At 45.0% G+C, this 27,255-nt stretch overlaps 1 protein-coding gene across 2 annotated transcripts in view; it reads right to left on the reverse strand.

Moving 5' to 3' along the window:
- The window catches only part of HOMER2 (homer scaffold protein 2), a 99,882-nt gene that overhangs the window by 11,116 nt on the left and 61,511 nt on the right, over positions 1–27,255 (reverse strand). For both annotated transcript variants that reach the window (XM_061394046.1, XM_061394045.1), the window contains exons 4-8: positions 13,808–13,900; positions 8,233–8,339; positions 4,006–4,162; positions 1,751–1,861; positions 510–590 (exon numbers count right to left, since the gene is read on the reverse strand). In XM_061394046.1, the coding sequence (XP_061250030.1) occupies positions 510–590; positions 1,751–1,861; positions 4,006–4,162; positions 8,233–8,339; positions 13,808–13,900 (549 nt within the window). The remainder of the gene's footprint in view (positions 1–509; positions 591–1,750; positions 1,862–4,005; positions 4,163–8,232; positions 8,340–13,807; positions 13,901–27,255) is intronic.

Raw genomic sequence — 27,255 nt, forward strand, 5'->3', positions numbered from 1 at the left:
ACTAACACTGAGGCTGTGTACCTGAACAAAGTGCTCTGGAAGTGAGGAGACCCTCGGAGGTGAGGGAGGACCTGAAAACACTCCTTCTGTGGATCAGAAATCTGAGGCCAGAAAGGGGTGTGCCCGCTCAAGGTCATATCCAAGGTCACTGGCTGGGGCAGTGGAACAGTCCCTGGTCTGAGGCTCTCCCTTAGCTCTCCCTCAGTCCCCTGCTCCTTCCTGGCCCTCCTGTGGGTCTGCAGGGACTTCTGCCGGCAGGAAGCAGCCACCTGCGCTACAGTTACGCACACGACACCTTTGTGTAAGTGGAAAAACAAAAAGGCAGACTCGGCTGAGTCTTCCCCTGGGGGCAGAGCAGGCATCCAGCAAGTAGTTACACTGGCTGTTTAGGAATCCGAAGTCATTCTTCTTCACCAAGTGAGGCGAGAATGGCAGAGGCCTTGGAGAAATGGGTAACATGACCTATGCCTTCGCACCTGAGTCAAAGTGCATGTGCTCCCCGCTCTTACCTCTAACTTCTCAGAGACGTATTCACACTCTGACATGAGCTGAGGTATGATTTCACTTTGTTTTCGGAGGTCTATCAACTCCTACAGGGGACAGAAGTTTGAAGAAGAATATGAGAGCAAGTCAGATAAAATGTATTCTTGAAAATCCCCAACTTTGTGTGTACAGTCATGGAAGCAGCTTTTGGAACCTGTGTTGTTTGTGTAAATAATGGTGATGATGTTATACCTAACACACATCAGGTAATTCTAAAGGCTGAGTATGTCCCGTGAATTAAAGCATGAAGCCTGGATACCACCGTGAAAAGAGAAGTATAATTCCTGTTTTTGTAGGGAAACTGAGGCTGAGAGAGGACTGGTAACTTGCCCACAGCCTCCAGCCTCTGTGGACAGTGAGTCCTCTCCATACGAACCTTCGAGCTGCAAACTTACAAAGATGAGAACGTGCATTCGCATGTCCAGTTGCATAAATCAGTTCACGTGCCTGGTGTACATTGTCACATGCAAGCATCCTCTACATGTGGCTGAGCTTTTGTGTCCTTTTACTACACAGGACTATACAGAGGACAGCAGTATAGTATCTTTATTTTAAGTCCAGGAGGCCCAGAAGCAAGTGTCAAAGCAGTGGTGAGGTAGCTGATACTTCTGTACTTTTCAAGGTACTAAACTGCAAGATTAAAAATGTTTTATTTTGGGGGTTTGCTTTTTATGTATTATTTGTGTGAAAAGTATGATAAACCTATTACGGCACAGTACTACATAGCTGATTGTGTTAGTTGGGTACCTAGGCTAACTTTGTTGGACTTAGGAACAAACTGGACTTGTGAACACACTCTCGGAATGGGACTCGTTTGTACAGAGGGGAGTCACTGTACTTAGCTGTCCTGTCCCCCCAAGAGAGAAATGACTGTGTGACTGCTGCATTAATTTGACAGCAGAACTCAACTTCTGATGAGGGACCATCTATGAAAGTTTCCAAGAGCGTTTGAAAATGTCCAACTCCTCTTGGATCTGAGACTGACTAAATATAATAAACACAAGGAGGCTGCACAGGGTAATGGTCAGGCCTTTGCTCTGGGCTCTTTGTGCCTTGGTGTGGCTCCTGGCTCTGTCTCTGTGCTGCTGTCTGGGCAGCTGCCAGGGCCAATCACACGTCCCACGGCCACCTGCCGTGTCCCTGGGTGGAGCTCACCCGCCAAGGCCCAGGGGATGTGAGCAGCATGGCTCAGAGCTCTACCACTCACCGTCTCCTTTTCTCGGAGTTCTGATTCTAGCTCCTCAATCCTTCTCTTCAACTGGGTATTCTTCTCCTTCTCTCTGTTGATCTCGCTGCACTGCTCTTCCAGCTCGTCAATCTTTAATAATAAATATCACATGTTAAAGCAGGGCTGCCAGTTTTCTTTGGGCTTCTCTGGTGGCTCAGATGGTAAAGAATCCGCCTGCAATGCAGGAGACCAGGGTTTGATCCCTGGGTTGGGAAGATCCCCGGAGAAGGGAATGGCTACCAACTCCAGTATTCTTCCCTGGAGAATTCCATGGACGGAGAAGCCTGGATGGCTGCAGTCCATGGGGTTTACTTTAATCATTAAACAAGAGATTGCCACAGGTCTTTTAAAATAAACCCTAAATTAACCCACTTACAAATGTTTCCTTGTGGCTACAAATGAACTCTATGGGACTGCCCCAGGCTGTTTGCTCATACTGGCACAGGGCGCCTCACTTAATACCAGAGAAGCCATGGAAGTCACACAACCTGGCTTCAGGATGCTCCAGGATTCTGGTTTTCTCTTGCGGCCACAGGACAGTAGTTCTAGGTTTGCTTTTAAGGACCTGTCACAAGTAGGAGCCAGATGTCCCATGAATCTGTCTGCTTCTCCCCAGAATGACGTTCACATTATTTTAATCATGCCCTGAATGATTCTGTTGCATCTCCAGAGCTGAGGCCAGCAGGGTAGAGAATCCAGCAGCTCTGTGGGACTCAATGACATTTCCAACACTTTTAAATCAAGATGACCTTTCCCCACTGATGCACGCAGAAGGGGCCTGGCCTGTGGGCCTCTTCCTGGAGAGACGACAGTTGCTAGCTGACCTGGCACATCCTCACAGTGCATCTTTCTCTCCTTCCCCAGCTTGACCCCCCGGAAGGGATGCATAGGCCTGACAACCATGGCACTGCTGTCTGATGCTGGGCAATTTCCAGGGGCCAGAGTGTGGGTACAGAGTGGCCAGCAGGAGTGGAACCAAGTAACACAAGAGTGCCAGGTCAGTGGGGTCCCCACTAAGTGGACAGTGGCAGTCCTCGGGGTGAAGGGCAGTGGGTAGTCACCTTGAGGACAGTTCTCAGAGATGACTGCAGCAACCCTCAGGATCTGCACCCCCAGCCTTGGGGGCTGTCGGAGGTCCCCCAACATCCACATCCCACCCTGGAAGTCAGGTTCCCAGGGCTCCCCACGCAGCAAGCAAGTTACACAGCAGGTGCTTCCTCCACACCCCCCCCACACGGCCCTTTGGTTCTTACACTCAGACGTGAAGCGAGAAAACTCAGCTCTTGGCTTGGAAAAAGAGGGCGATCGATCCCTCTGGCAGGCAGATGAGCCCAACCCAGGAGGGAAGGTGCAGAGTCAGCACTTGGCCTGCGCCCCTCACCATCAGCACTTTGTGAAAAAAGGACATGAGGCAGTTTCACGTGCCATCTGCACAAAGTGAGACGTGGAAGGCAAGCGGTCTCCAGGGGATCCGCTCAGAACAGGGTGGGGGGTTACAAACGTGGGTGAGGGGAGCCAGTCCCTATCTCAGTGTGATGTGGACCCTCAAATCTTCAAAGCAGACCACAGTCAGCAACTGTGGGGTCAAAGTGCTGACCAGCAAAACAGCATGGCAACCCCGGGACCTCAACTGGGGGCCCCCAAACCTCCATATCAGTTCAGCCCAATATCAGAGTGTGAGGGACTGATTACAGAGAAGGGCACAGGTGAATCCTGGAAAAAGGTCGAGATGCTCGGATGTTGAGGTAGGAGGGTGGAGGGCACATGAGGGCATTGGCCCCGCCACCCCACCCACCACGTCACACTTCCTGTCCTCGCTTCCTAACTCACGTTTTCGGAAATAGTGGTCTGCACAGAAGCAGGGTTTCTGAGCAATCATGCCTCACCATTTCCCCAGTCTGTTTTCTTCCCTCACCCTCTGGAAGGTCACTGAACCAACAGAAAATACCAAAAGGAGGCTGCCCATGAAAGGCCCACCCGCAGTGCACATGGGAGGGTGCTCTTTGAGAGACAAAGCTGCTGTCTCCCATTGATTCCTCTTCCCCTTGGCAACACAAACTATGAGACTTGGTTCAATAGAAGGATTAAGTCACTTCTGTGCGTGGCTACACTCCCTTTACTAAGGCAGGTGGGAGGTGGAGGGAGGGCGGGGAAGGAGTGGAAGGAAGGTTCCGGCTGCCTTGTCCCATTCTGGCCCCCCACTCCCCGTGGGTTAGGGTCTCAGCTGAGCCCACCTTGTTCCGGAGCCGGTCGTTCTCATCTCGGCACAGGGAGAACTGGCGCTTCCACTGCTCCACGCTGGCTGCCGACTCCTGCAGCGCTGAGGTCAGCCGGGCGTTGCTCTCTCTCAGGGTCTGCAGCTCAATCTCCCACTTCTTCACATTGGCGGCACTGTGGGGCGGGGGCCAGGCGGTGACCGGGTGATGGGTGCCATCCACTCCACTGCCCCAGGGCGGGGGGACCCAGACACCCCCTCAGCCCAGCCCTCAAGGCCACATCCTCTCCTACCGTGGCCTGGCCACAAGGACCACGGGTCCCACAGGCCTGGTGCCTCTCTTTAGTGGGAACATATTTGCCCCACTAAAGGGGCACTAATTTGCCCTGCTGGGTGATTTTTCTCAAGGCATCACTTTAGAAAGGACAGAATTCTCAGGGAAGGAAGAGATGAAACTAAGAATGAACTGAGCCATAAAAAAGAACGAAATAATGCCATTGGCAGCAATATGGATGCGACTAGAGATTCTAATGCTAGGTGAAGTAAGTCAGAAAAAGAAAGACAAATATCTATGACATCACTTATATATGGAATCTAAACTATGACACAAATGAACCTATCTCCAAAACAGAAACAGACTCAGACATGTAGACAGCAGACTTGTGATTGCCAGGGGGGAGGGGGCTGGGGGAGAGATGGACTGAGAGCTTGGGGTTAGTGAGATGCAAACTACTACATACAGAATGCATAGACGACAAGGTCCTCCTATATAGCACAGGGAACTCTGGAGAGAAGGGAACCCTTGAACTATATGCAACATCCTGGGATAAACCATAATAGACAAGAATATAAAAAAGAACTATATACATATATGTATAACTGAGTCACTTTGTTGTATGGCAGAAATTAACACAACAGTGTAAATCAACTCTAATTCAATTTAAAAAAAAACTATGAATGAAGCCACACTGTGGTGGAGACCCCCCTGCCTGCTCCCTACTGACTCCTGGCCACAGGAGGGGTCCCTCTTGCCCCATGTCTAGCTCCTTCCTGAAATGAGCCTCAGGGATAAAGGTTCTGAAGTGCTGGGGTGGAGCCCAGGCCACCTGAGACTCTCATGAAAGCTGTGGATCTTTTCAACAAGCTCCTGACGCCCCACTCTCTGGAGCCCAATGACTCTAGGTTTAAACAGCTAGCCTGATCCAGATTTGACAGCTGAGGACTAGAGGACAGAGGAGAGAGGGCTGGGAATCCCCTGAGGGAAGAACTGGGGTTCCAACCACAGTGTGTGTGAGGGAGTCCTGGCCGACCCCATGTCACCTCAGGTCTGAGGGATGCCTCCATGTTACCACCAAACCACATGATAATCTCTGATCCTCTGTGATGAGGGAAGTTTTCAAAAACAAACTGCAGTTAGGTTCCCCTCAAGCTGCTCTGCCCATTCAACACTTCCCTTTGTTTCCTTGCTCTGGAGCCCAGTGTTCACTGCAGCACTATTTACAATAGCCAGGACATGGAAGTGACCTGAATGTCCACCAATGGAGGAATGGATAAATACACCGTGATACATACATACAACAGATACTACTTAGCCATAAAAAGGAGCAAAATAGTGCCATTTTCAGGGATGTGGAGGGACCCAGAGTCTGTCACACAGAGTGAAATAAGTCAGAAAGAGAAAAACAAATATCTGATAATATCACTTATTCATGGAATCTAGAAAGATGGTAGAGGTGAACTTATTTGCAGAGCAGAAACAAAGTCACACGTGCAGAGAACAAACATATGGACACCAAATGAGGAAGCTGGGGGCGGGATGGATTGGGAGATTGGGATTGACATATACCCACTACTATGTATAAAATAGATAACTAATGAGAACCTTCTGTATAGCTACTGTGACCCAAATGGGGAGGAAATCTAAAAAGGAAGGGTAGAACTGATTCACTTTGCTGTACAGTAGAAATCACCACAACATTGTAAAGCAGTTATGTGCTTAGTCGCTCGGTTGTGTCTTACTCTTTGTGACCCTATGGATTGTAACCCACCAGGCTCCTCTGTCCATGGGGGTTCTCCAGGCAAAGAACACTGGAGTGGGTTGCCATGCCCTCCTCCAGGGGATCTTCTCAACCCAGGGATCGAATATGCCAATAAAAATTAATTTTTAAAAAACCCAATGCATCAGACTTAGCTACTGAGAAAAAAAAAAGTTTCTGGCTTCTAATCTGTACTGCCTGGCTGAGGAAAGTTCTGTATCTAAAGTCTTCTTTAAAACAATTTTTTAAAGTAAATACAACTGTATTTTAATAATCTACATTATCTTTCATCCACCTCAAGGTCCTAGGAATGTGACTGGAAAATATGTACTTTTGGTTTCAAACACCACAGACTGAAAACACAGCAAATACCATCATGTGATTAATTCCAGAGTTGATGAGTGAGAATCTGACCTGATTTAGGGAAATGACTTCACACTCATTCCTGTAATTCACTTGTCAATTAAACTGGAATTAAAAAAAAAAAACAAAAACATTTATTTTTAGGGGTGAAATGTTTTCAACCAGGCAGTCCACTGTGACTTAAACAACCAAAAACAGTCCTCACGATTGCCTGATGATCAGGAGAGACTGGTCACAGTTTTGTCCTCTGAAGCACCTGATAAAACCCAAAGTCCAAAACAGGTGCTGGATCTGTGGCTCTCAGTTCCTTCCGGAATTCCCAGGTCAGATCATGGGAACTGAGTTCCAAGCACCGGTCAGGCCGCTGGGGGGCAGAAGCGGGTGCTAACCCGTGGGCTCCAGCTGTGGAGCACGACTGCTGCCCCGGGAGGATTCCTGAAGGCTCCCGCCTTGAGTATAGGCAGGCAGTGTGGAGAATCTACCAGCCGTGTGACCTTGGGCAAGGACTGGCTGTACCACTTGGGCCTCGGTTTCCTTATCTGTGTAAAACGGAGGGATTAATATGACAGAGCTCTTACACAGGGCAGCTCTGAAGAATGCAGCCACGGGGAGGCTGGGGGGAGCTGGCAGAGTTCCCTGCCAGGTGAACAGAATGACCCCAAAGTCAGCGACCCTGAGGGTGCTCATAGGGCCAGCCCACACGATGAGGTCCAGCCTGGCTTTGGGAAAGATGCCACATTCTCAAGATACGAAAACACAAGCATGGTTACTGTAGTCATTAAAAATTAAAATCTTGCTGATATCATTATGGGGACTGCGTTAACTTTATACATCAATTTAAGGGAAATTGATACTTTTTTAAAATATTAAGGCTTCCTACTCCTTTCCAATAGACTTTTTTCTATTTGTTAAATTATTCATGTATGGTCCTCAAAATTATTTGAGTTTTCTTCACAAAGATCCTGTACATTTTATAAGTTTATTCCTATGTATTTTATGGTTCATATTATATTTAATAATTCATACTATAAAGGAAGGGCTTCCCAGGTGGCTCTAGTGGTAAAGAACGCCTCTACCAATGCAGAAGATGTAAGAGACTTGGGTTTGATCCCTGGGTCAGGGAAGGCCCCCTGGAGGAGGAAATGGCAACCCACCTCAGTATTCTTGCCAGGAGAATCCTACAGACAGAGGAGCCTGGCAGACTACAGTCCATGAAGTCACATTGTTGGACATGACTGAAGAGACTTAGCATACAGGCATTATAAAGGAAATCTCTTCTTCAAATATATAGTCTATGTGATGTTTGCATATAGAAAAGCTACTGATTTTTGTGAGACTTTATATTATTATATAATATAATATATTATATCAAACTATATTAAAGATAGTTTCTTAAGGTTTTTATATGTTTCTCTTGGATGTTCTAGACAGTCTGTCATATACAAATAAATGATAAATTTGGCTTCTCAAAAAACAAAACAAAGTGAAACATGATCACAAGGACTCCCCTGGCAGTCCAGTGGTTAGAACTCCACACTTCCATTGCAGAGGACCCAGGTTCAATCCCTGCTTGGGGAACTAAGATCCCACATGCTATTTAGTACAGCTGAAGAAAAAAAAGGTCACATCTCTCTTACACACACACACACACACACACACACACACAGGCTGATGTGGACAGGGAACAGCCACGGAGGCAGCTGGTCTTCCTCTGGCCAGGAGACAAGACCGGCTGTTCTGAGCAGGACCCGGTCTCCTCCCCCAAATTCCTGAAGCCCTGCCCAGTGGGAGAGGCTGCAGGGGAGTGCTGGCCCTGGGCGACAACACCTGGATTTGCACATGCTCACCTCTGGGTCAGAGCGATCTTCAGCTTGTCATTCTCAGACTTGAGGTGTGTGTCGGCAGGACCCGCACAAGAGGCCTTCTCATCATCTGTCCCATTGACACTGGATGCCTGAGTAGAAGAGGGGGTTACCTTCGCAGCTTATCACTTGATCTGACAGCGGCAGGAGCTGTGTGTTTAAGAGTGTGGGAGACCCAATGCCTCCAACCAGAACACACAACACGAAGACTAATAACAAGACTGGCCCTGGAGAGTCCACACGGAGTCCAGAAAGTCTGTGCCTTTTATTCACAAGACAGCATCTGGGGCCGTTAGGCAGAAACTTTTAAAATCAGACTTTACGGATAAACCTACAAGTCAGGATACCTGGTCTCCTTAAATAAGACAGGACAGAAGCCACAGATTAAAAAGGCAGCGGGGGTGGGGATGGTTATAATAAGAAACAGTGACTGAGTTTGGAGAAGGAATAGCAACCCACTCCAGTATTCTGCAATGGGAAATCCCATGGACAGAGAAGCCTGGCAGGCTATGGTCCATGGGGTCACAAAGGAGTCAGACACGACTTAGCAACCAAATGACAAGAAGAAGCTGAGATAACCTTTTTTATCCTAAGGCTACAGAAAGATTATTTAAAAAAAAAAAAAACCCACCAGGAATCAGATATGGGTGTCTGCTGTCTCCATTACTATTAGCATCATTATGAATATTCTGTAATGCTTTCTGTAATAAGACATACCACATGGAGGTCAATCTCATCTGGTCTCGGATAAGGTCTTAGAAAGACCTTAGTCTCCAAGAAGCATAAAGGCAAAGGGAGGAACCATGAAGGGAATGAATTTCTGGCTAAATTTCTGCATCACAAAAAAATGCCACAAACTATATTAGAATGTAAACAATAATGTGGGGGAAATATTTGAAGTGGATATGAAAACCAAAATGCCAATACTTATATTTAAAAGAAACTCTTAGACTTCTCAGCTCTTAGAGCGACACTCTGAAATATTTGTGGATGAAATGATGTCTGGGATTGGCTTTAAAAAAAAGGTGGAGGGATAGGGTGGGTGTAGATGAAATGTGAAGTGAAGTGAAAGTCGCTCAGTCATGTCCAACTCTTTGCCATCCCATGGACTATATAGTCCATGGAATTCTCCAGGCCAGAATACTGGAGTGGGTAGCCTTTCCCTTCTCCAGGGGATCTTCCCAACACAGGGATCAAACCCATGTCTCCCGCATTGCAGGTGGATTCTTTACCAGCTGAGCCACAATGATTGGTCATAAATTCCTAATTGTTAAAACTGAACTGATGGGCCCATGGGGTTCAGTTACACAATTTTGCCTAGTATTGTATATGTTCAAAACTAGCCATGCTAAAAAATAAAGTTCTTGGAAATGAACATAAAAAAGGGAAAGGATATGCAATTGACATTTACAGTAGAAGACACACATAGACTCAATAAACAAAAAAATTTAATCTTATTAGTAAAGCAATGCAAAATGAAAAAAACAATAAAATACATTTTTCTTTTGTCAAATCAACAAAGCTCTGTGGGTAAGTGTGTGGGAGGAAAAATTTCTCTCATTCACTCCTGGTGGGAGTCAGAATTGTACATTTCTGCAGGGATGTTTGCAGTATGCGTCAAAAGCTCATAAAACCGCCTACCCTTAGTCCAATACTTCCATTTCAAGAATTTATCCTGCAGTGTATGTATAACTGAATCACTTAGTTGTAGACCTGAAACTAACACAACATTGTTGTCAACTATACTCTGATGCTGAAGCTGAAACTCCAATACTTTGGCCACCTGATACAAAGAACCAACTCATTGGAAAAGACCCTAATGCTGGGAAAGAATGAAGGCAGGAGAAGGGGACAACAGGGGATGAGATGGTTGGATGGTATTACCGATGTGATGGACATGAGTTTGAATAGGCTCCGGGAGTTGGTGATAGACAGGGAAGTCTGGAGTGCTGCAGTCCCTGGGGTCGCAAAGAGTCAAACACAACTGAGCAACTGAACTGAACTGAACTGATACTCCAATATAAAATTAAAAGTTAAAAAAAAAATTATCCTGCGGAAACCATCAAATGCACAAAACGTACACAAGAACAGCTTATCACAGTGTTATTTCCATTAATGAAAAATTAGAAATAACATCAGTTCAGTTCAGTTGCTCAGTTGTGTCTGACTCTTTGCGACCCCATGAACCACAGCATGCCAGGCCTCCCTGTCCATCACCAACTCCCAGAGTTCACCCAAACTCATGTCCATTGTGTCAGTGCTGCCATCCAACCATCTCATCCTCTGTAGTCCCCTTCTCCTCTTGCCCTCAACCTTTCCCAACATCAGGATCTTTTCAGATGAGTCAGCTCTTTGTATCAGGTGGCCAAAGTATTGGAGTTTCAGCTTCAACATCAGTCCTTGCAATGAACATCCAGGACTGATCTCCTTTAGGATGGACTGGTTGGATCTCCTTGCAGTCCAAGGGACTCTCAAGAATCTTCTCCAACACTACAGTTCAAAACCATCAATTCTTCTGTGCTCAGCTTTCTTTATAGTCCAACTCTCACATCCATACATGACTACTGGAAAAACCATAGCCTTGACTAGACAGACCTTTGTTGGCAAAGTAATGTCTCTGCTTTTTAATATGCTGTCTAGGTTGGTCATAACTTTCCTTCCAAGGAGTAAGTGTTTTTTAATTTCATGGCTGCAGTCACCATCTGCAGTGATTTTGGAGCCCAGAAAAATAAAGTCAGCCACTGTTTCCATTGTTTCCCCATCTATTTGCCATGAAGTGATGGGACTGGATGCCATGATCTTAGTTTTATGAATGTTGGGCTTCAAGCCAACTTTTTCACCCTCCTCTTTCACTTCCATCAAGATGCGCTTTAGACTTCACTGTCCCAAATTATAGGAGTTTAGTGGAATAAGTTATGATATAAACAAACACTGGAATTCTATTTAGACATTAAAATAGTTTTGAAAAGTGATATTTGAAAACACGAGGAAATGATTATAACAAACATAAGTTTAAAAAAAAGATGAAAAAGAATAATACAAAAATGTACTGGAAAACTATATTGGTAAGAAATAGTTTAAAACATTAAGAAAATGTCTTCGGTAAGAATATAGGTAATTTTTATTCCTTCCTTTATAGTATGGCATATTTTAAATTTCTGCAATAAATATGCATTGCTTTTACATTCAGAAAAAACACATTAAAAATTTTTGTAGTTAGGTTGTTTAAAATCTTCAAGTATTTAGAAAACTTGGCCGAAGTACTTATTCTCTAAGAAATTCAAAAAACCAAGCAACTGTGTGATTTTTCATAAAAAGAAAAATGGACAATGATCTCCATAGTTGGGAAAACATCAGCAAGGGTAAATAAAAACTAAAGCTTAGAAAAGCCATTTATATGTAATTAATATATATCTATATAATAACATTTTCTCTGTACACTTGACTTTTTTTGGTTTAAAATACTTTAGGGGAGAAAATAAACATTAAAGCAAAAACATTATATAAAGAAATTTAGATATTAAAGATATCACTATAACATGACATTTAGAAAAAGATGGTATATCAGAAACTTTGTATCATAAGTTATCGCTTATATGTAGAATCTAAAGTAATAGTGCAAATGAACCTATTTACAAAACAGAAGTTGAGTCATAGAGGTGGAAAACACACCTGTGGTTACCAAGGGGAAAAGGGGCATGGGGGGGATAAATTAGGAGACTGAAACTGACATATACACACTAGTACATATAGAATAAATAGCTAGTAAGAACCTAATGCAGGAGACCCCAGTTGGTTCCTGAGTTGGTAATTTCCCTTGGAGAAGGGATAGGCTACCCACTCAAGTATTCTTGGGCTTCCCTTGTGGCTCAGCTGGTAAAGAATCCACCTGCAATGCGGGATACCTGGGTTCAATCCTTGGGTTGGAAAGATCCCCTGGAGAAGGGAAAGGCTACTCGCTCCAGTATTCTGGCCTGGAGAATTCCATGGACTGTATAGTCCATGGGGTCACAAAGATTCAGACATGATTGAGCAACTTTCACAAGAACCTACTGAATAGCACAGTGAATTCTGTTCAGTTCTATGTAAAGAATCTAACTCTGTGTGTGTGTGTGTGTGTGTGTAAGTATACACAACTAAATCACTTTGCTATACAGCAGAAAGTAACACAACATTGTAAATCAATTATACTCCAATAAAAATCAATTAAAAGATAGATTTTCCTCTATGTAATAAAATAAAATTTAGCATTCTAAAAAAAAAAAAAAAAAGAAACTCCTTAGACTATGGACCACTTCAAGTGCCCAATTTTAGAGTTCCTCAGATATTACTCAGTACAGACATTAGTATGCTAAATCAACAGTATCATTTAGATGATATTACAGATTGTTTATAAAGATTCGGGAAAGTTCCTGTCCACTTGGAGTCTAACACACATTCATTTCCATAAGTCCAAAGGGACATCTTTTATATGATCCAGGTTTGGCTACAGGTGATGATCAAGCCTAGGGTGTTGACCTTGACCACTCAGGATGCCCATGCCTCTTGGTTCTCTTCCAGGAGGTAGGTTCTCATCTTTGCCCCAGAATCCATCCATGGCCATCCCGGCATGGCCATTCTCCATCCCACAGCCTCCTTGCCAGTCTTCCCGCCCTCGGCTGCTCCCTAACTTCCTCACCACCCACACGCAACCATCATGTCAATTCCTGATCAGTGGCCATAAAACACCTCCAGTGTCTTCTCACTATCCAATAATACAAAATTAGGTAAGAAGGGATCCACTAATGCGGAATTCTGGGTCCTTCACGGTCCCTCCAAGTGCATCCCTGGTCCTCCCATCGCACTCTTCTCCCCCAGGCCAGTAGACTCGTAGCTTTCACATACATCATGTTTATTCCTAACCCGAGATGCTTGCTCCTCATGTCTCTGTTGCCCTGTCTCTACACATAACTCTGTCACAAGGCAAGGCTTCTGCCTACTACTGCATACCCCACTCTAGACATCAGGAAGGCAGGTATTTTATTTCAGGTCCCTTTTAGTCAGTGACCACACTTTCAAGCAGACAGATGACTCAGTTCCTGGCAAAGCCACATTTTCGTTGACTAAACTAGAGCTGTTGAAATACCACCTCCCACCTGACTTTGTTATAATAGGGAAACAGACGGGGAGCCTCTGGTATCGACCAAGTTTTCTCTGTCATGGGCATAGGTACCTGCATTGGTCCATGAGCATGCTTTATGGAGACCTCCCCTCCCAACACAGAAAGAAAACATGTGCCCTTGGCATTGGTATTTAAACAGTGACCAGAGAGAATTCCAGATGAGGGACACGCATTAACTCTCATCTCATCAAATGTTTTCCATCCAAAATATATCACCACATCTTGAAAAATTCAAGTCTCATAAAAACATGTCACATCTTTCTCATTGTGAAAAGGCTAATAGTTGAAAAAGCCTTCAAAATGCTCTACTGTGAAAATTTGTTCTTTCCTGTCAAAAGTGACAGGAACAAAGTCCCAATCACTGATCACACTCATTTATTTTACGGGCAAATTACTTACTTGGGAATGATTGCTCGAAGTTTCAATTTTCTCCTGGGATTTGTCTCTGGCTAGTCTGGCAGCTTCTTTCACTTCCTGGAATTTCTCTGCAAACTGAACATGAAGAAGAATTATTAGAGGTTTCCTTAACCTTATATATGGATGATATTCAGAACCCACCTTTATTATTTTGCATTCATTTGAAGTCAATAAATTCTGTATAAATCCAGGAAAGAGATTTTATTTGAGATTTAAGAGAAGTGAATATAAGAAATGCTTTTTCCTGAACAGCAACAACAAAAAAGAAACAAAAAAGCTCAGGTCAGATCTAAATTAATTTCTAAGATACTGAAGCAAGATTTGATGGCAAAATATTAAAAACACACACCTCTAGTTAAGAGTACCTAATACAAATGCAACAAAAGGAATTTAGCTATAGCACAGAAGGAATCCCCCCAAAACTTCATAATCTCTGATGAAAGATCCAAGAACTCTTACAAGTCAATGGTGTGAATAACAAAAACATCCAAAAAGTTCAGGGGAAGGAACATTCTAGATTTTAAAAGCCTAATATGCAAAATGTAACATGTTAGCCTAGGACTAAGTTCTCTTTAAAAGAAATTTTATTTATTTGGCTGTACCAGGTCTTAGCAGCAGCATGTGGGATCTAGTTCCCTCACCAGTGATTAAACGCAGTCCCCCTTCATCGGTAGCTCAGAGCCTTTAGCCACTGGGCCACGAGGGAAGTCTGAGTCCTCTTTTAAACAGACCAATTATAAGATTTCTGGGCAACAACAAGGGATATGTATGGACTGGATAAGATGACACCAAGGAGTTACTGTTTTATTAGTCCTGTTAGAAGTGCTGCTGATGTTGTGGTTATTGGAAAATGTCATTATTTAGAGATAAATACTGAAGGATTTGGGCTTCCCGGGTGGCACAGTGGTAAAGAATCTGCCTGTCAATGTGGGAGATGTGGGTTCAATCTCTGGGTTGGGAAGATCCCCTGGAGAAGGGAACGGCAATCCACTCCAGTATTCTTGCCCAGAAATCCCATGGACAGAGGAGCCTGGTGGGCTACAGTCCATGGGGTCACAGAGGGTTGGACACGACTGAGTGACTGAGCACGCACATACACTATGAAGTATTTAGGCATGAAATGTCTTTATGTCTGTAATTTAAAGTATTTCAACAACAATAAAAACACGTGAAAGTCACTCAGTCATGTCTGACTCTTTATGACTCCATGGATTATATAGTCCATGGAATTCTCCAGGCCAGAATATTTCTCTTCTCTAGGGGACATTCCAAACCCAGGTCTCCCACATTGCAGGTGGATTCTTTACCAGCTGAACCACAAGGGAAGCCCAAGAATACTTGAGTGGGTAGCCTATCCCTTCTCCAGGGGATCTTCCTGACACAGGAATTGAATCTGGGTCTCTTGCATTGCAGGTGGATGCTTTACCAACTGAGCTACCAGCAAAGCCTGAAAACAGATGAAGAAACATGGCAAAGTGTTCACTATTAAATTCATGTAATGCATCTGTGGGTGTTCATTCTACTATGCTCTCTGCTTAAAGGAATGTTTTAATATTTTATTAAAATTAAAATATTATTAAAATCCCAGAGCAGTCATATAAATCACTGCTTTAGTATCACTGACAAAGCAACTGATTTTAATAGCAAATACACTGAACAGAGAACTGCCTGTCATAGCTAATGCTGACATCACACAGCAAGAGAGAGCCCAAAGTGGTTGCTGAGTAGCAAGAAAAAGCCAGCCAGTGCCAATGCCACCGACAATGCTGTGGCTTTCACCAAGAACTCGATTTCTGGGCATAGGCTGCCCCCTGAGTGTCTCACAAGGTCAACGATAGCGGTCTGCTTTGGGAAACCCTGCTGGATGACAGCTGCTGGTAAACCAAGCACCTGGCGGAAGCAGAAAAGGTCAGCCTTGCAATGCTGGCTGGCATTGCTCCTGCAGGCCTGGAAATAAAGCCACTGACACAGGGCTTCATTTAACTAACCCAGAGCTGCCAGTGAAAAATCACATTACCTGTTGCTTAAAAGGTCTGAGGCCCAGAGAGGATGGACGAAGCATCCCCCCTTCCTTTTAGGGGCCCCGTAAGTAAAAGCATCAAGTCATGAGTTCCTTGATGGCAGGGCCCATGCTTTTCCCCTTTGTACCTTCCCACGAGACCAGGTGGAAAGCAGGTATAAGTAAGTTTGTTAAGAGAATGAATGAGCTCTGGGTTTTAGATTTGCACATTTCCACCCTCTTGGGGAAAAAAAACAAAACATGTCAAAGTACGGCCGAACCTAAGGACCTGGGGAGGTACCATGGTACTGGAGGTACTCACAGGCATGGAAATACTTCACCAGGCTCCCAAACCAAAGGCATTATTTTTTTACAGACCCTTCTTGCACCTGTCAGGGTCTCTTTTTCTCGGGGTCTTATTTGAAGTTGTTTATAAACTAGATTAGAAATGTCATCGCCAGGGTCATGTTTACTCAGTCAACAAACATGGTCTGAGCACCATTCAGGACTTCAGCAAACAAATATGGGGCCGTGGCCTAAGCTAGGTGCTGGGATATGAACATTGTAAGCATCAGAGAGAGCTCCAGACTTGGGGAGCAGGAGAGAGTGGCAAACAAGTCAGTCAATAAAGCCCTGCCAGGTTTTGATAAAACAAGGGGCCTCTGGACGGAGCTTGGGGCTTCCCTCCTGACCCTGACTGTCATGATGACCCTCAGCTCAACTCCTGGAGACTCAGTCCAGAAGGTCCAGTGGTCCCTTCTCTCTTGGTCCCCTGATACCCCTCATGCCGGTCCCTCCAGATACCCCACAGTTTTCCCTTGGGTGGGCATAACTATCACCCTCTTCCCCTAGACCCTCAGCAGAGCCACATTTACAAGGAAAGGAGTCTAATGGCTTCTTTTATTAAGTTTTATTTATTTTTTGGCCATGCCTTGCAGGATGTGGGATCCTGGTTCCCCAACGAGAGACTGAACCTGTACCCCCTGCATTAAAAATACAGAATCTTAACCACTGAACTACCAGGGAAGTCACAGAAATTTAATGACTTTCAATACAAATTCTCCTGTTTGTTACCCTCTATTGGACAGGAATTCTTATTCATAGTTTCCTGATAAGAAAATAGAGTCTTAGAGAAGTTAATATTTGCCCATAGTCACATGGCTAGTAAATAATAAACCTGAACTGGAGCCTAGATCTGATTTCTACATGATCATCTACACATCCCGTTACTTTCGTGTGCCTACACGAATGCCAGAGACTTGCACAACAGTTGTTAAACATTTATCGATGGGATTTTCCATTTGCAAAGAGAATTGCACTTAAAATAGAACTCTACTCACTTCCTCTTTAAAAGAACATTATAAAAGCTTTAATTCCAAGGCAGGTCATGGGAACCTTTAAGGCAAAGATAAGGCCTGAGGATTAGAAAATCAGAGGTTAATGGAGTGAATAGCCCGGGCGACAGCTCTATCATTGCTAAAAATTTTGTGACTTGCTTTACCGCAATATTTGCTTCATTGCTGCTACTGCTAAGTCACTTCAGTCGTGTCTGACTCTGTGTGACCCCATAGACGGCAGCCTACCAGGCTCCCCCATCCCTGGGATTCTCCAGGAAAGAATGCTGGAGTGGGTTGCCATTTCCTTCTCCAATGCATGAAAGTGAAAAGTGAAAGGGAAGTCGCTCAGTCGTGTCCGACTCTTAGCGACCCCGTGGACTGTAGCCCACCAGGCTCCTCCGTCCATGGGATTTGCCAGGCAAGAGTACTGGAGTGGGGTGCCATGCTTCATTGCAATGGTCTGGAACCAAATCCACAGTATCTCCGAGGGATGCCTATGAACAGTAACAGCCTAGAACATCTCAAAAGGATGTCACCTTGAGGTGACAGCGCTATTAAACTGGCACACCGCGCTTTACCGTGTTTCACGGATACCGCGTTTCTTACAGATTGAAACTGGCAGCAACCCTGCACTGAGCAAGTCTATCAGTACCATTTTTCCAACAGCATTTACTCACTTTGTGTCTCTGTGTCACATTTTGGTAATTCCCACAGTATGTCAAACTTTCATGGTGATCTGTGATAACCGATCTTTGTTGTCACTACATTCACTGAAGGCTCAGATGACGGTTGGCAATTTCTAGCCATATGGTACTTTTATTTAAGGTATGGTGGTGGTTTAGTCGCTAAGTCATGTCTGACTCTTGCGACCCCATGGACTGTAGCCTGCCAGGCTTCTCTGTCTATGGGATCTCCCAGGCAGGAATACTGGAGTGGTTGCCATTTCCTCCTCCAGGGGATCTTCGCAACTCAGAGCTCGAACCCGGGTCTCCTGCATTGCAGGAATACGAACACTCTTTACCAACTGAGCTGCAAGGGAAGCCACTATGTATTTAAGGTATATACATTATTATTTTGGACATAATCCTAGTGCACACTTAATGGACTACAGTATAGTGCAAATAAGACTGTTATGTGTGCTAGGAAGCTAAAACATTTGTGACTTGCTTTAATGCAATATCTGCTTCATTGCAGTGGTCTGGAACCAAATCCACAGTATCTCTAAGGGATGCCTGTGAACAGTAACAGCCGCAGTTCAGTTCAGTTCAGTTCAGTCTAGAGCATCTCAAAAAGGGCAAAACAGTACATGTATATGCACAGTTATACTATGCACTCACAGCCACTCTGAGGTCCTCTTACTACTGTCAATATGCAAATGCAGCACAGATGGGTTTCGTAACTGGCCAAGGTCACACTGGGACTGAACACAGCCATCTGACGCCAGTGCTGGACAATCCAGGGTTCTGTGATTTACCTACTTAACTGCTACCTTAGCTAAGATGCCCAGCTCTAACCCTTATCCTTCTTTCAAATGCAGGCAAATGAACCACTATACACCTTGCTTTCTTCATCTGTGAAATATGGGTAATAAGAATGCAACCTCCATGGATCCCTGGAGGATGAGAGATGGGGCTTTGCGATGGGCATTCAACAAAGGGAAGCACAGCTTCTCACGGCCCTGATTTGACTTAAAACCACGAACTTAGGACTTCCCTGGTGGTCTAGTGGTTAAGACTCTGTGCTTCCAACGTAGGGGACGTGAGTTTGATTCCTGATAGGGGAACTAAGATCCCACATGCCATGAGGGGAAAAAAAGCCACAAATTTTAGTAACAGAGCCCTACAAAAGGGTGAATTCATTCATTCAAAAATATTAACTAGCTATCTCTAGGTACACTGAAATACTTAAGAAGGACTTAGTTCCTGTCTTCAAAGGAATTCTGGGTCTGTAGAGGACTTTATATTTAAATGGGTGATAATCAAAAGAATTTTTATCAGAAAATAAGCTCAAAATCTCATGAAGTAGGATAAGCCCTATCAGACAAATTTTAGTTAAATAAATAATCACTTATTTATTTTTATTATTATATATTTTTTAAGGTGTGCCATGTGGCATGTAGGATCTTAGCTCCCCGATCAGGGATCGAACCTGTGCCCCTTACATTGGGAGAGTAGTCTTAACCACTGGGCAACCAGGGAAGTCCCTGAATAATCATTTAAAAAGCAGTGGCAAGATGGGCCCTACCATTTATATAAAAATTAGCTATGACAAAGGAGGAATCATAAATTAATGAGGAAAATTATTCAAAATATAATTGCAATAATTTTGGCAAACTGAGGGGAAATGGATTTAAATCCTTACACAAACCAGTAGCATGATAAATTAATGATGAGTTAAAGGTGTAAGTTGTTTTGTGTTTGTAAAATCTGGATCCAAACAGAGTTGAACATTCATCAAACTTCTGCTTGAGGGGTGTGAGGGTAATTTTCTAAACCTGGAAGAAATAAAAGGAAAATCACAAAGTGACAGACTTGCCTGCCTAACAATTTAAAGCTTTTGTATATAAAAAGAAAGAAAGTAACTCAGAAGGGAAACTACAGCCTGGGGAAAATATCTCTCTTTAGACGAGTACAACAGAAAAAGGGTCATTATCTTTAGTATAAAAACAGTTTGTACAAATTGAAAAGGAAAATATGAAAATCCCAATAGATAAATGGCAAAACTCACAAATAAAAAAATAGAATAAGTAAGCAACTTAAAGAAAAGATTGTTCAGCCTTGTTGGAAATTCAAAAGCAAAATAATGGGGCACCATTCTTGGCCTGCTAAATTAGCGAACACTAAATACAATTATGATACCCTGTGCTGGCAAGGTATTCCTGGTAATGTTGTGACTGTGAAGCCCCTTGGAGAAGCAGTTTGGAACTACTGATCATAAGTGAGAAAAAACATTTATACCCACTGGCCTAGTGGTATCACTTTTGTGAAACTATCTTACAACAATAATAGAGAGAAAAAAAAAAAAAAGGTCTTCTATACAAAGATGTTAATCCTAGGGTTATCTATCATCATGAAACACTGGAAGCAGTTCAGGGAGCCCTGGGAGAAGGATGGAGAAGGTTTCCACTCAGAGCCTCCAACTGTTGGGACACAAGTAGTCTCACTGTCCTTTGGTGAAAAAGCTCCTCTCTCCAAGTCTTAAGCTTTCTAATATTTCCCCACTTATTATGAAAAAGCACATATGCTTGTACATTTAGTAAGTATAGTTCAGGAAAAATATTTTTTAAAAACGTAGAGTCACATCATCCAGAGATAAGCACTAACCACGTGAATTTTTTTAACTTTTTTCTATCTGTACATATGCATCCATTACACAGATATTTTAAAAAACAGAATGATATTGTATTGGGTTGGCCAAAAGGTTCGTTTGTGTTTTTCCGTAACATCGTACAGAAAATCCGAATGAACTTTTTGGCCAACCCAACACATCCGCTTTTATCGCTACTTTTGATATCAATATGACAATATTTCCATGTAATTATCTTTTATTACATTATCTGAATTGCTGTACAATATTACCCTGAAGGGTATACTGGAGTTTATTTAACTAATTTCTATAGCTGGACATTTAGGCTGGTGTATTATAAATGATGCCATGAGGAAAACTCTTGTAGCTAATTCTCTGTATGCAGTTACAATTATTTCCTTAGAATAGATTCCTATAAATAAAACCCACGTTTCAAAGAATATTCAAACTATAAATATTTCTAAATACATGCCAAATTCTAATGTCTTTACTCATTAGGATCATTTTCTGTAGTTTTTAAATGTGTGGCAGTAATTTAATAATCAAAATCATCATATTATGATAGAAAGTGAAAAATTATTGTTTTATTTCATTTTTTTTTTGGGTGGGGGCCCTGGCCATTGAAGACTCTATGGCAGACATTACCTATTTGCTTATTCAAAATCCATTTCTTCTTTTCTTTTAGCTTAAGAGAATCTTGATTTGTCTAGAACAGAAATTTCCTAGATGGTAGAGAATAAGAACTGATCTAAGATGATCATGGTAAGTCACTTCTCTGCCTCTTTTTTTCTCCCTGAAAGTGGGTATGGGAGGGTGGTCCAGGGACCCAAGACTGACACTGGGTTCCCAAAAGAAATCTGCCACAGGAGTTTACAGGGATGCTGTTGTGGCACCATCCTCCTGCCTCCTCCCTCTTGCTATAAATGCAGATGTGATGGACAGAGCTTGAGAAGCCATTTTATCATCACAAGGAAAAAGGATAAGCAAAGAAACGAAACACACACAGTCCTACACCCAAAATCATGGAGCACTGTACTGATGCCAACCGCTTGCCTCAGGATGTCTTTTCCGTATGAAAAGAATAAGCACCGTGATCTTTGCTACTTGTAGCCACCAAACAGTCTAACTAAAACCTATCAGAAGAATGATCAATATCCTCCACTGAAAGAAAAGTGAGCCTTTTAAATCAGAAAGGTAGGAGATCAGGAAATGTTCTTACAAGGACACTGAGTTAATGAAGGAAGCGTTAAGAATGCAAATTTGAATTAGAGATAACTGAAAAGCAAATGCCACTTAGGGGGCTCAGGGTTTAGCTGGACCAACCACCCAGCGCTAGCAACTCCATCCTGGATCACTGCCCTTTGTGGCAGAATGTGTTTGTTCCAGGCAGCTGACAGTAACCCTCAAACCATTCTGGGCTTCCTGTAAGAACTCTTACTGGAGGAGACCGGGTGACCCAGGGAGACAGGCACTCCTCTTTAATGACAGGACATTTTCTCCTGCCTGGGAAAAAATTAGAAGTGACCTTCCCCAGCACTTTGAGGTTTCCAGCCCTATCACTCTGGATATGAGACACTTGGCAGGGGAGGTATCGCTCCCAGCACCTGCCTTCTCCCACCAGGCGCTTCTTCATGGGGAAAAGGCATGCAGTCCCCACCAGTCTCTTCCGACAGAAGTTCTGGTTAATTATTCTTTCAACAAAGAATAATGGATCAATCACAGCACGAGCAACTCCAACCTGATTACTCCCCTTCGTGGGAGGATGAGACGGAGCCAAAAGTATCAAGGTCAGATGCCAGGAACTGTCTAAACTTGGATGACTGGCTCATTCTTACACTTGGTTCTCCTTCCTCTGATCTCTTCAGAAGGCTTTCTAGTTGTTAGAACAGGCAAGTCCCTTTTCAACACTCTCCAGCAGGCTGAGGCATTACACCCTTTCCAGTGGGTGAACAGCATTCCAGCTCACCCTTGGGAGTACACAGCTCCTGTTGTTTTGGAAAGCCTGTACAGAGAGTGGAAAGTGTCCCTGTAATACTTTCTGGATTTTGGTATGAAGTGGTCCTTATAACAGGAGCCATGAAGATCAAGGTATCTATTTCCTTCTGGAGGAGTGAAAAAAGAAGTATGTATGAAGTGTTCTTAAATGCTAACATCCACAGTGGAGTTCCTTTTTCCAGGCTAGTTAGAGTGTTTGATTACCAATTCCCCTTTCAGGCCTGTGGGTGGCTGCTCCGTGAAGTTGGGAATATTCAGCCACAGCTGTCCCCTCAGCAACATGCCTCGGGAACCCGTTGGGCCCAAGTTCCTCTGTGCTCACTAACTGCCACTTGTCGAGACTGCCAGCCTCACTTCATGGTAATTTATCAGTGCGCGGTTAATCGTTCCCTTCAGTGAGAAAGGGGAGAAGTTGATTTGCAACATTCTGAACAAAGGAGGCATCTCAGGGCTTATTTGATAAGTCTTTGTGACAATGGCAGGTCACAGTCACAGAACGGGACTCCAACGCCGCTGGAGGAGCCTGGGTGACTCGGGGTGACAGGGCACTCCTCTTTAATGACAGGATGTTTTCTTCCATCTGGGAAAAATTAGAAGTGGCCACGCCTGGATGCAGGCTCAGCCCAAGGTCTCTTTAGTTCTCAGAGGCACAAAGAATGGAACTTTAACCACTTCTTCTCATTTTTCTTCTGAGTTCTCCCATCTTTCAATTCTTTTCTTTGAAACGTTCCCCCTTTGTCCTTCCTAGCTACTCTGAGTCCTCCAAAGATTGAAGAAGTTATTCTAGGCAGCTGAAGGTAACCCTCAAAGCTTCTGTGGAGAACTCCAGCCCTGGGTGGGATCAGGGGCTGGTGAGCCAAGGAGGAGGCCCCAGACAGGACTCCATCTCTGACAGAAGCCACCCTATCTGCCCCTCCCCAGCATCGTGAGGTTTCCAGCCCTCTCAGCCTGGATACGAGTCACTCAGCAGGGCAGGCGTTGCTCCGCCACCCCACTTCTCTCCACCAGGCACTTTTTCAGAGGGAAAAGGCATGCAATCCCTACCAGCCACTTCCGACAGACGTTCTGGTTAATGATTCTTTCAACAAATCACCATCAGACTTGCTTTCACTTTACAGAAATTTTCTCAGATCCTCACAGCACCTGTTCCTCTGCCTCATTTCAGAAAATGGCATCACATCGTCCATCCATCACCACCCCACAGACTCTGCCTCCCACATCCTCTCACCAAATTCTGCCACTTTAGCTCCTCAATATTTCTTAAATCTCTCCAGCTCTTATGCAAGCCCTCCTCATCTCTGATCTGGATGAAAACAAGCTAATCTGTCTTGAAGTCAGAAAAAAAAAATCTACCTAAAGCGCAAATCTGATCATTTTCTTTCTTAGCTTAAAGTCTTTCACAGGCCGTGAGATAAAGTCCAGAGACTCTGGCATGGCACAGAAGGCCCTTTCAAGAGCTGGCCTCTAATCAGCCTTGCCCACCCCCCGAAACCCGGGTGCCCTATCAACAGTGAACTATTTGCAGCTTCCCTTACACAGCGTCAGGATTTTGCTCGTGTTCCTTCTGCTATCTGGAGGATGGAGGGAAAGGGCAATGCTCCCTGTGGCATGATCTGAACATCTCATTGCCTGGTGTGCACAGCAGAGGTGGCCTGGAGTTGGGAACTACACTGAGCCCTGGGGACATGGTTGAGGGCCAAGTTGCATGGGAGGGATTGGGAAGAAACCAAGCTGAAGGGTTAGTGACAAAGAGATTTGGGAAATGGCTATAACAGTGGGTCCAAGTGGAGCCAGAGGCTGGAGATATTCACCTTCCCCATGAATGCCTGCAATGAATGGACTGAAAGTCCGTGTTCTCCCTCAAAATTGTAGGTGGAAATCCTAAATGCCAGTGTGATGATTAGGAGGCGGGGCCTTTGAGAGGTGACTGGGGCACAGGATGGAGTCTCCATGAATGGGAAGAGTGCCCTTAAAAATGAGACCTCAGAGAGCGGAACTGACCTCCTTCCAATGAGAAGCTGACAGTCTGCAACCCGGAAGAGGGCCTTCACCTCACCCTGACCATGCTGGCACCTTGATCTCAGACCCCAGCCTCTAAGACTGTGAGAGGCTGCTGTTTAAACACCCATCTATAGTATTTTGTTATAATAGACTGAACGGACTAAGACCATGCTTTTCTGAAGCCTCCACCCTTCAGCAAAGAGAATCCTGAGAACTAGGGACAGGAAAGATGCTCTATGGACACCCAGTCATTCTCTTCCCCAGGCACTTGCTCAGAAGGTTATGGACACACTGGCCTTGGTACCAGGGATAGAACTGTGGCTTTGACAACACCTCCTCCTCCCATGGCCTCTCTGACTTCTGGCCCTGCCGAGTGTCAACTGCCAACAACAGGGACCCACCCTGAGGCCTAGATTCTGCCAAGTGACCAGGAAGTGACCAGGAAGCGCCCTGGGGAAAGCTGACTGCACCAGGCCCTTCCTCCAGAGAACACAGCGATTTATCCTCAGAAAACAGACATGGACTGTGAACCATCAGGTCTCCCGGCCCCGCCACCCTTAGACTGACTTAATGCCTTCCATACCACACAGCACCACCTCCAAACAACCAACCAGCTTCTCTGCAAGGTCTGCACACCACAGGATTCTCGATCCTCCCACAAACCCTATTAGCCCAAGCAGCAGGCCTTCCAGAACTCTGCCGTGCTGCCTGTTAGAACACAGGCATCACGCAGGCCCCTGGGATGGGATGCGTCTCCTCAGGGCCATGGTCCAGAGACTGAGGGACCAGAGATGGAGATGGCACCTCCCACGTTTACATCCCCGAGCTACCCTTCGGGTTTCTGCTTCCTGCCCCATGATGCTGAGCCCTGGAGATCTGGAGACTTTAGTACCCAGGAGAGAAAGCGTCTATGAGGGGCTGGAATAAGAGAATGCGCAGAGTGCTACTAGGCCATCTGGGGTTTGGGCTTCGAGGGGCAGCGTCCTCAGTAGCTGGGACGCAGAGCAACACGGTCTGTGGTGTGCCCTTCATCAGGGGGCTCGTTTGTGGCTGGGTGCAGGTGCTGGGTTTGGATGCCTCCTTAGAAAGTGCAGGTGTGTATATGTGGTGTTCACACACACATACACACGCACACACTGGACAAATGAAAGGTGCATGTAGCAAGTCCTTTCACAGTGGCTTCCTGACTCATCTCAGTCCCGCTCTGTGAAAGTCCCTCTCAGTGTGCACAGGGCACCCAAGCAGCCCAGTCTGCACTAAAAGCTCCGTGAGTTCCCCAGGCATCTGGGACTCTGAGGGGCATGGGCACAGGACACCCGCTCTGCATCCTCAGGGCCCAGCTCCGTGTCGGCACAGCAGGAGCTCACTGAACACCTGCCCAGCAGCCAGTCAGATGGTCAAGGAAATGGATGAGAAACAAGTTCGGGAGCTGAGCTGCCCAAAGCCAGCCTGGCTCTAGCCCTTCTCAGATTTTCAACTCTCTCTTGGGTTCTCTGGATACTCTGATATTCTTCCAGTAAATTCTTGTGTCACACAAACTAAGCAGTCTTGCTTTTTGTTTTGTTTTGTTCCTTTTTGGCCATATTGCAGCATGTGGAATCTTGGTTCCCTGGTCAGGGATAGAACCCGTGTCCCTTGAGGTGGAAGCGTGGAGTCCTAACCACTGGACCACCAGGGAAGTCCCTAGGCAGTCTTGCTTTTAACCAGTACATTCTCAACACCTACACAGGGCTCTCCACCACCCTACAGGCAAACCTGTTCTCCTAAAACAAGCTGCTGGCCCTTCAATCGGCTAGGGGAGGCCTCTTAGAGTGGTCAGTTTGTTCCCTCAGTCCTCACTGTTCTGTTTGTGGTCAGCCTGCTCGGCTCCTCAACACCTTTCTAACCAACCACAGTCAGTGCCCCAGACCCCTTGGGCCACCAAAGCAAAGCTATGAACCCTTTCCCTAGAAAAAACAGCAACACACACACAGAACGTTGGGTGACATTTGAAGGGTTGTGGGGACTTCAGGTTAAGAGCTTGTGACATTGTGACATATAAGAAATGCACATATTGGTCTTCCTCCATGGGCTCCTGGGCAGTGAGAGCCTCTTTTGTCGTATTTGGTTTCTTGTCCTCAGTTCTGAGTTCAGAGCCATAGGGGAGAAATGGGTGTCTTGTGATTTAGAACAACCCCCTTTCCATCAAAACGGGGTTTATGTTAACGAGGTGACTTCTGGAAAGGACCTAAGGATGGGGGCTGTTTGCCAGGGGGACCAATCATGAGTACAGGTGGAGGTGGTGGGGGACTTTTAGTCCCTCTGGGGAGGGGAGAGGGCTGGAGGCTGAACCAACCACCAAAGGTGGATGATGTAATCAATCATGACTAGTTAATAAAGCTTCCATAAAACTCCAAAAGGATGGTGTTTGGAGAGCTTCTGGGTGGGTGAACACGGAGAGATATGGGAAGAGGGGCATACTTCAGAGAGGGTGTGGAAGCTCCGTCCTTCCCCCGCACCTCACCCTGAACATCTCTTTCAACCAGCTGTTCCTGACATATACCCTTTTAAAAACTGGTAACCTGAGCAACTGAGTGAACTGAACCTAGTAAGCAAAACGCTTCTCTGAGTTCTATAAGAAGCTCTGGTGCTGGTGCTGGTTTAGTTGCTAATCCGTGACTGACTATTGCGACCCATGGACTGTAGCCCACCAGGCTCCTCTGTCCATTGGATTCTCCAGGCAAGAATACTGGAGTGGGTTGCCATTTCCTTCTCCAGGGGATTTTACCCACCCAGGAGTCGAACCTGAGTCT

Source organism: Bos javanicus, chromosome 21, assembly GCF_032452875.1.
Source record: "Bos javanicus breed banteng chromosome 21, ARS-OSU_banteng_1.0, whole genome shotgun sequence".
NCBI classification, from domain to species: domain Eukaryota; kingdom Metazoa; phylum Chordata; class Mammalia; order Artiodactyla; family Bovidae; genus Bos; species Bos javanicus.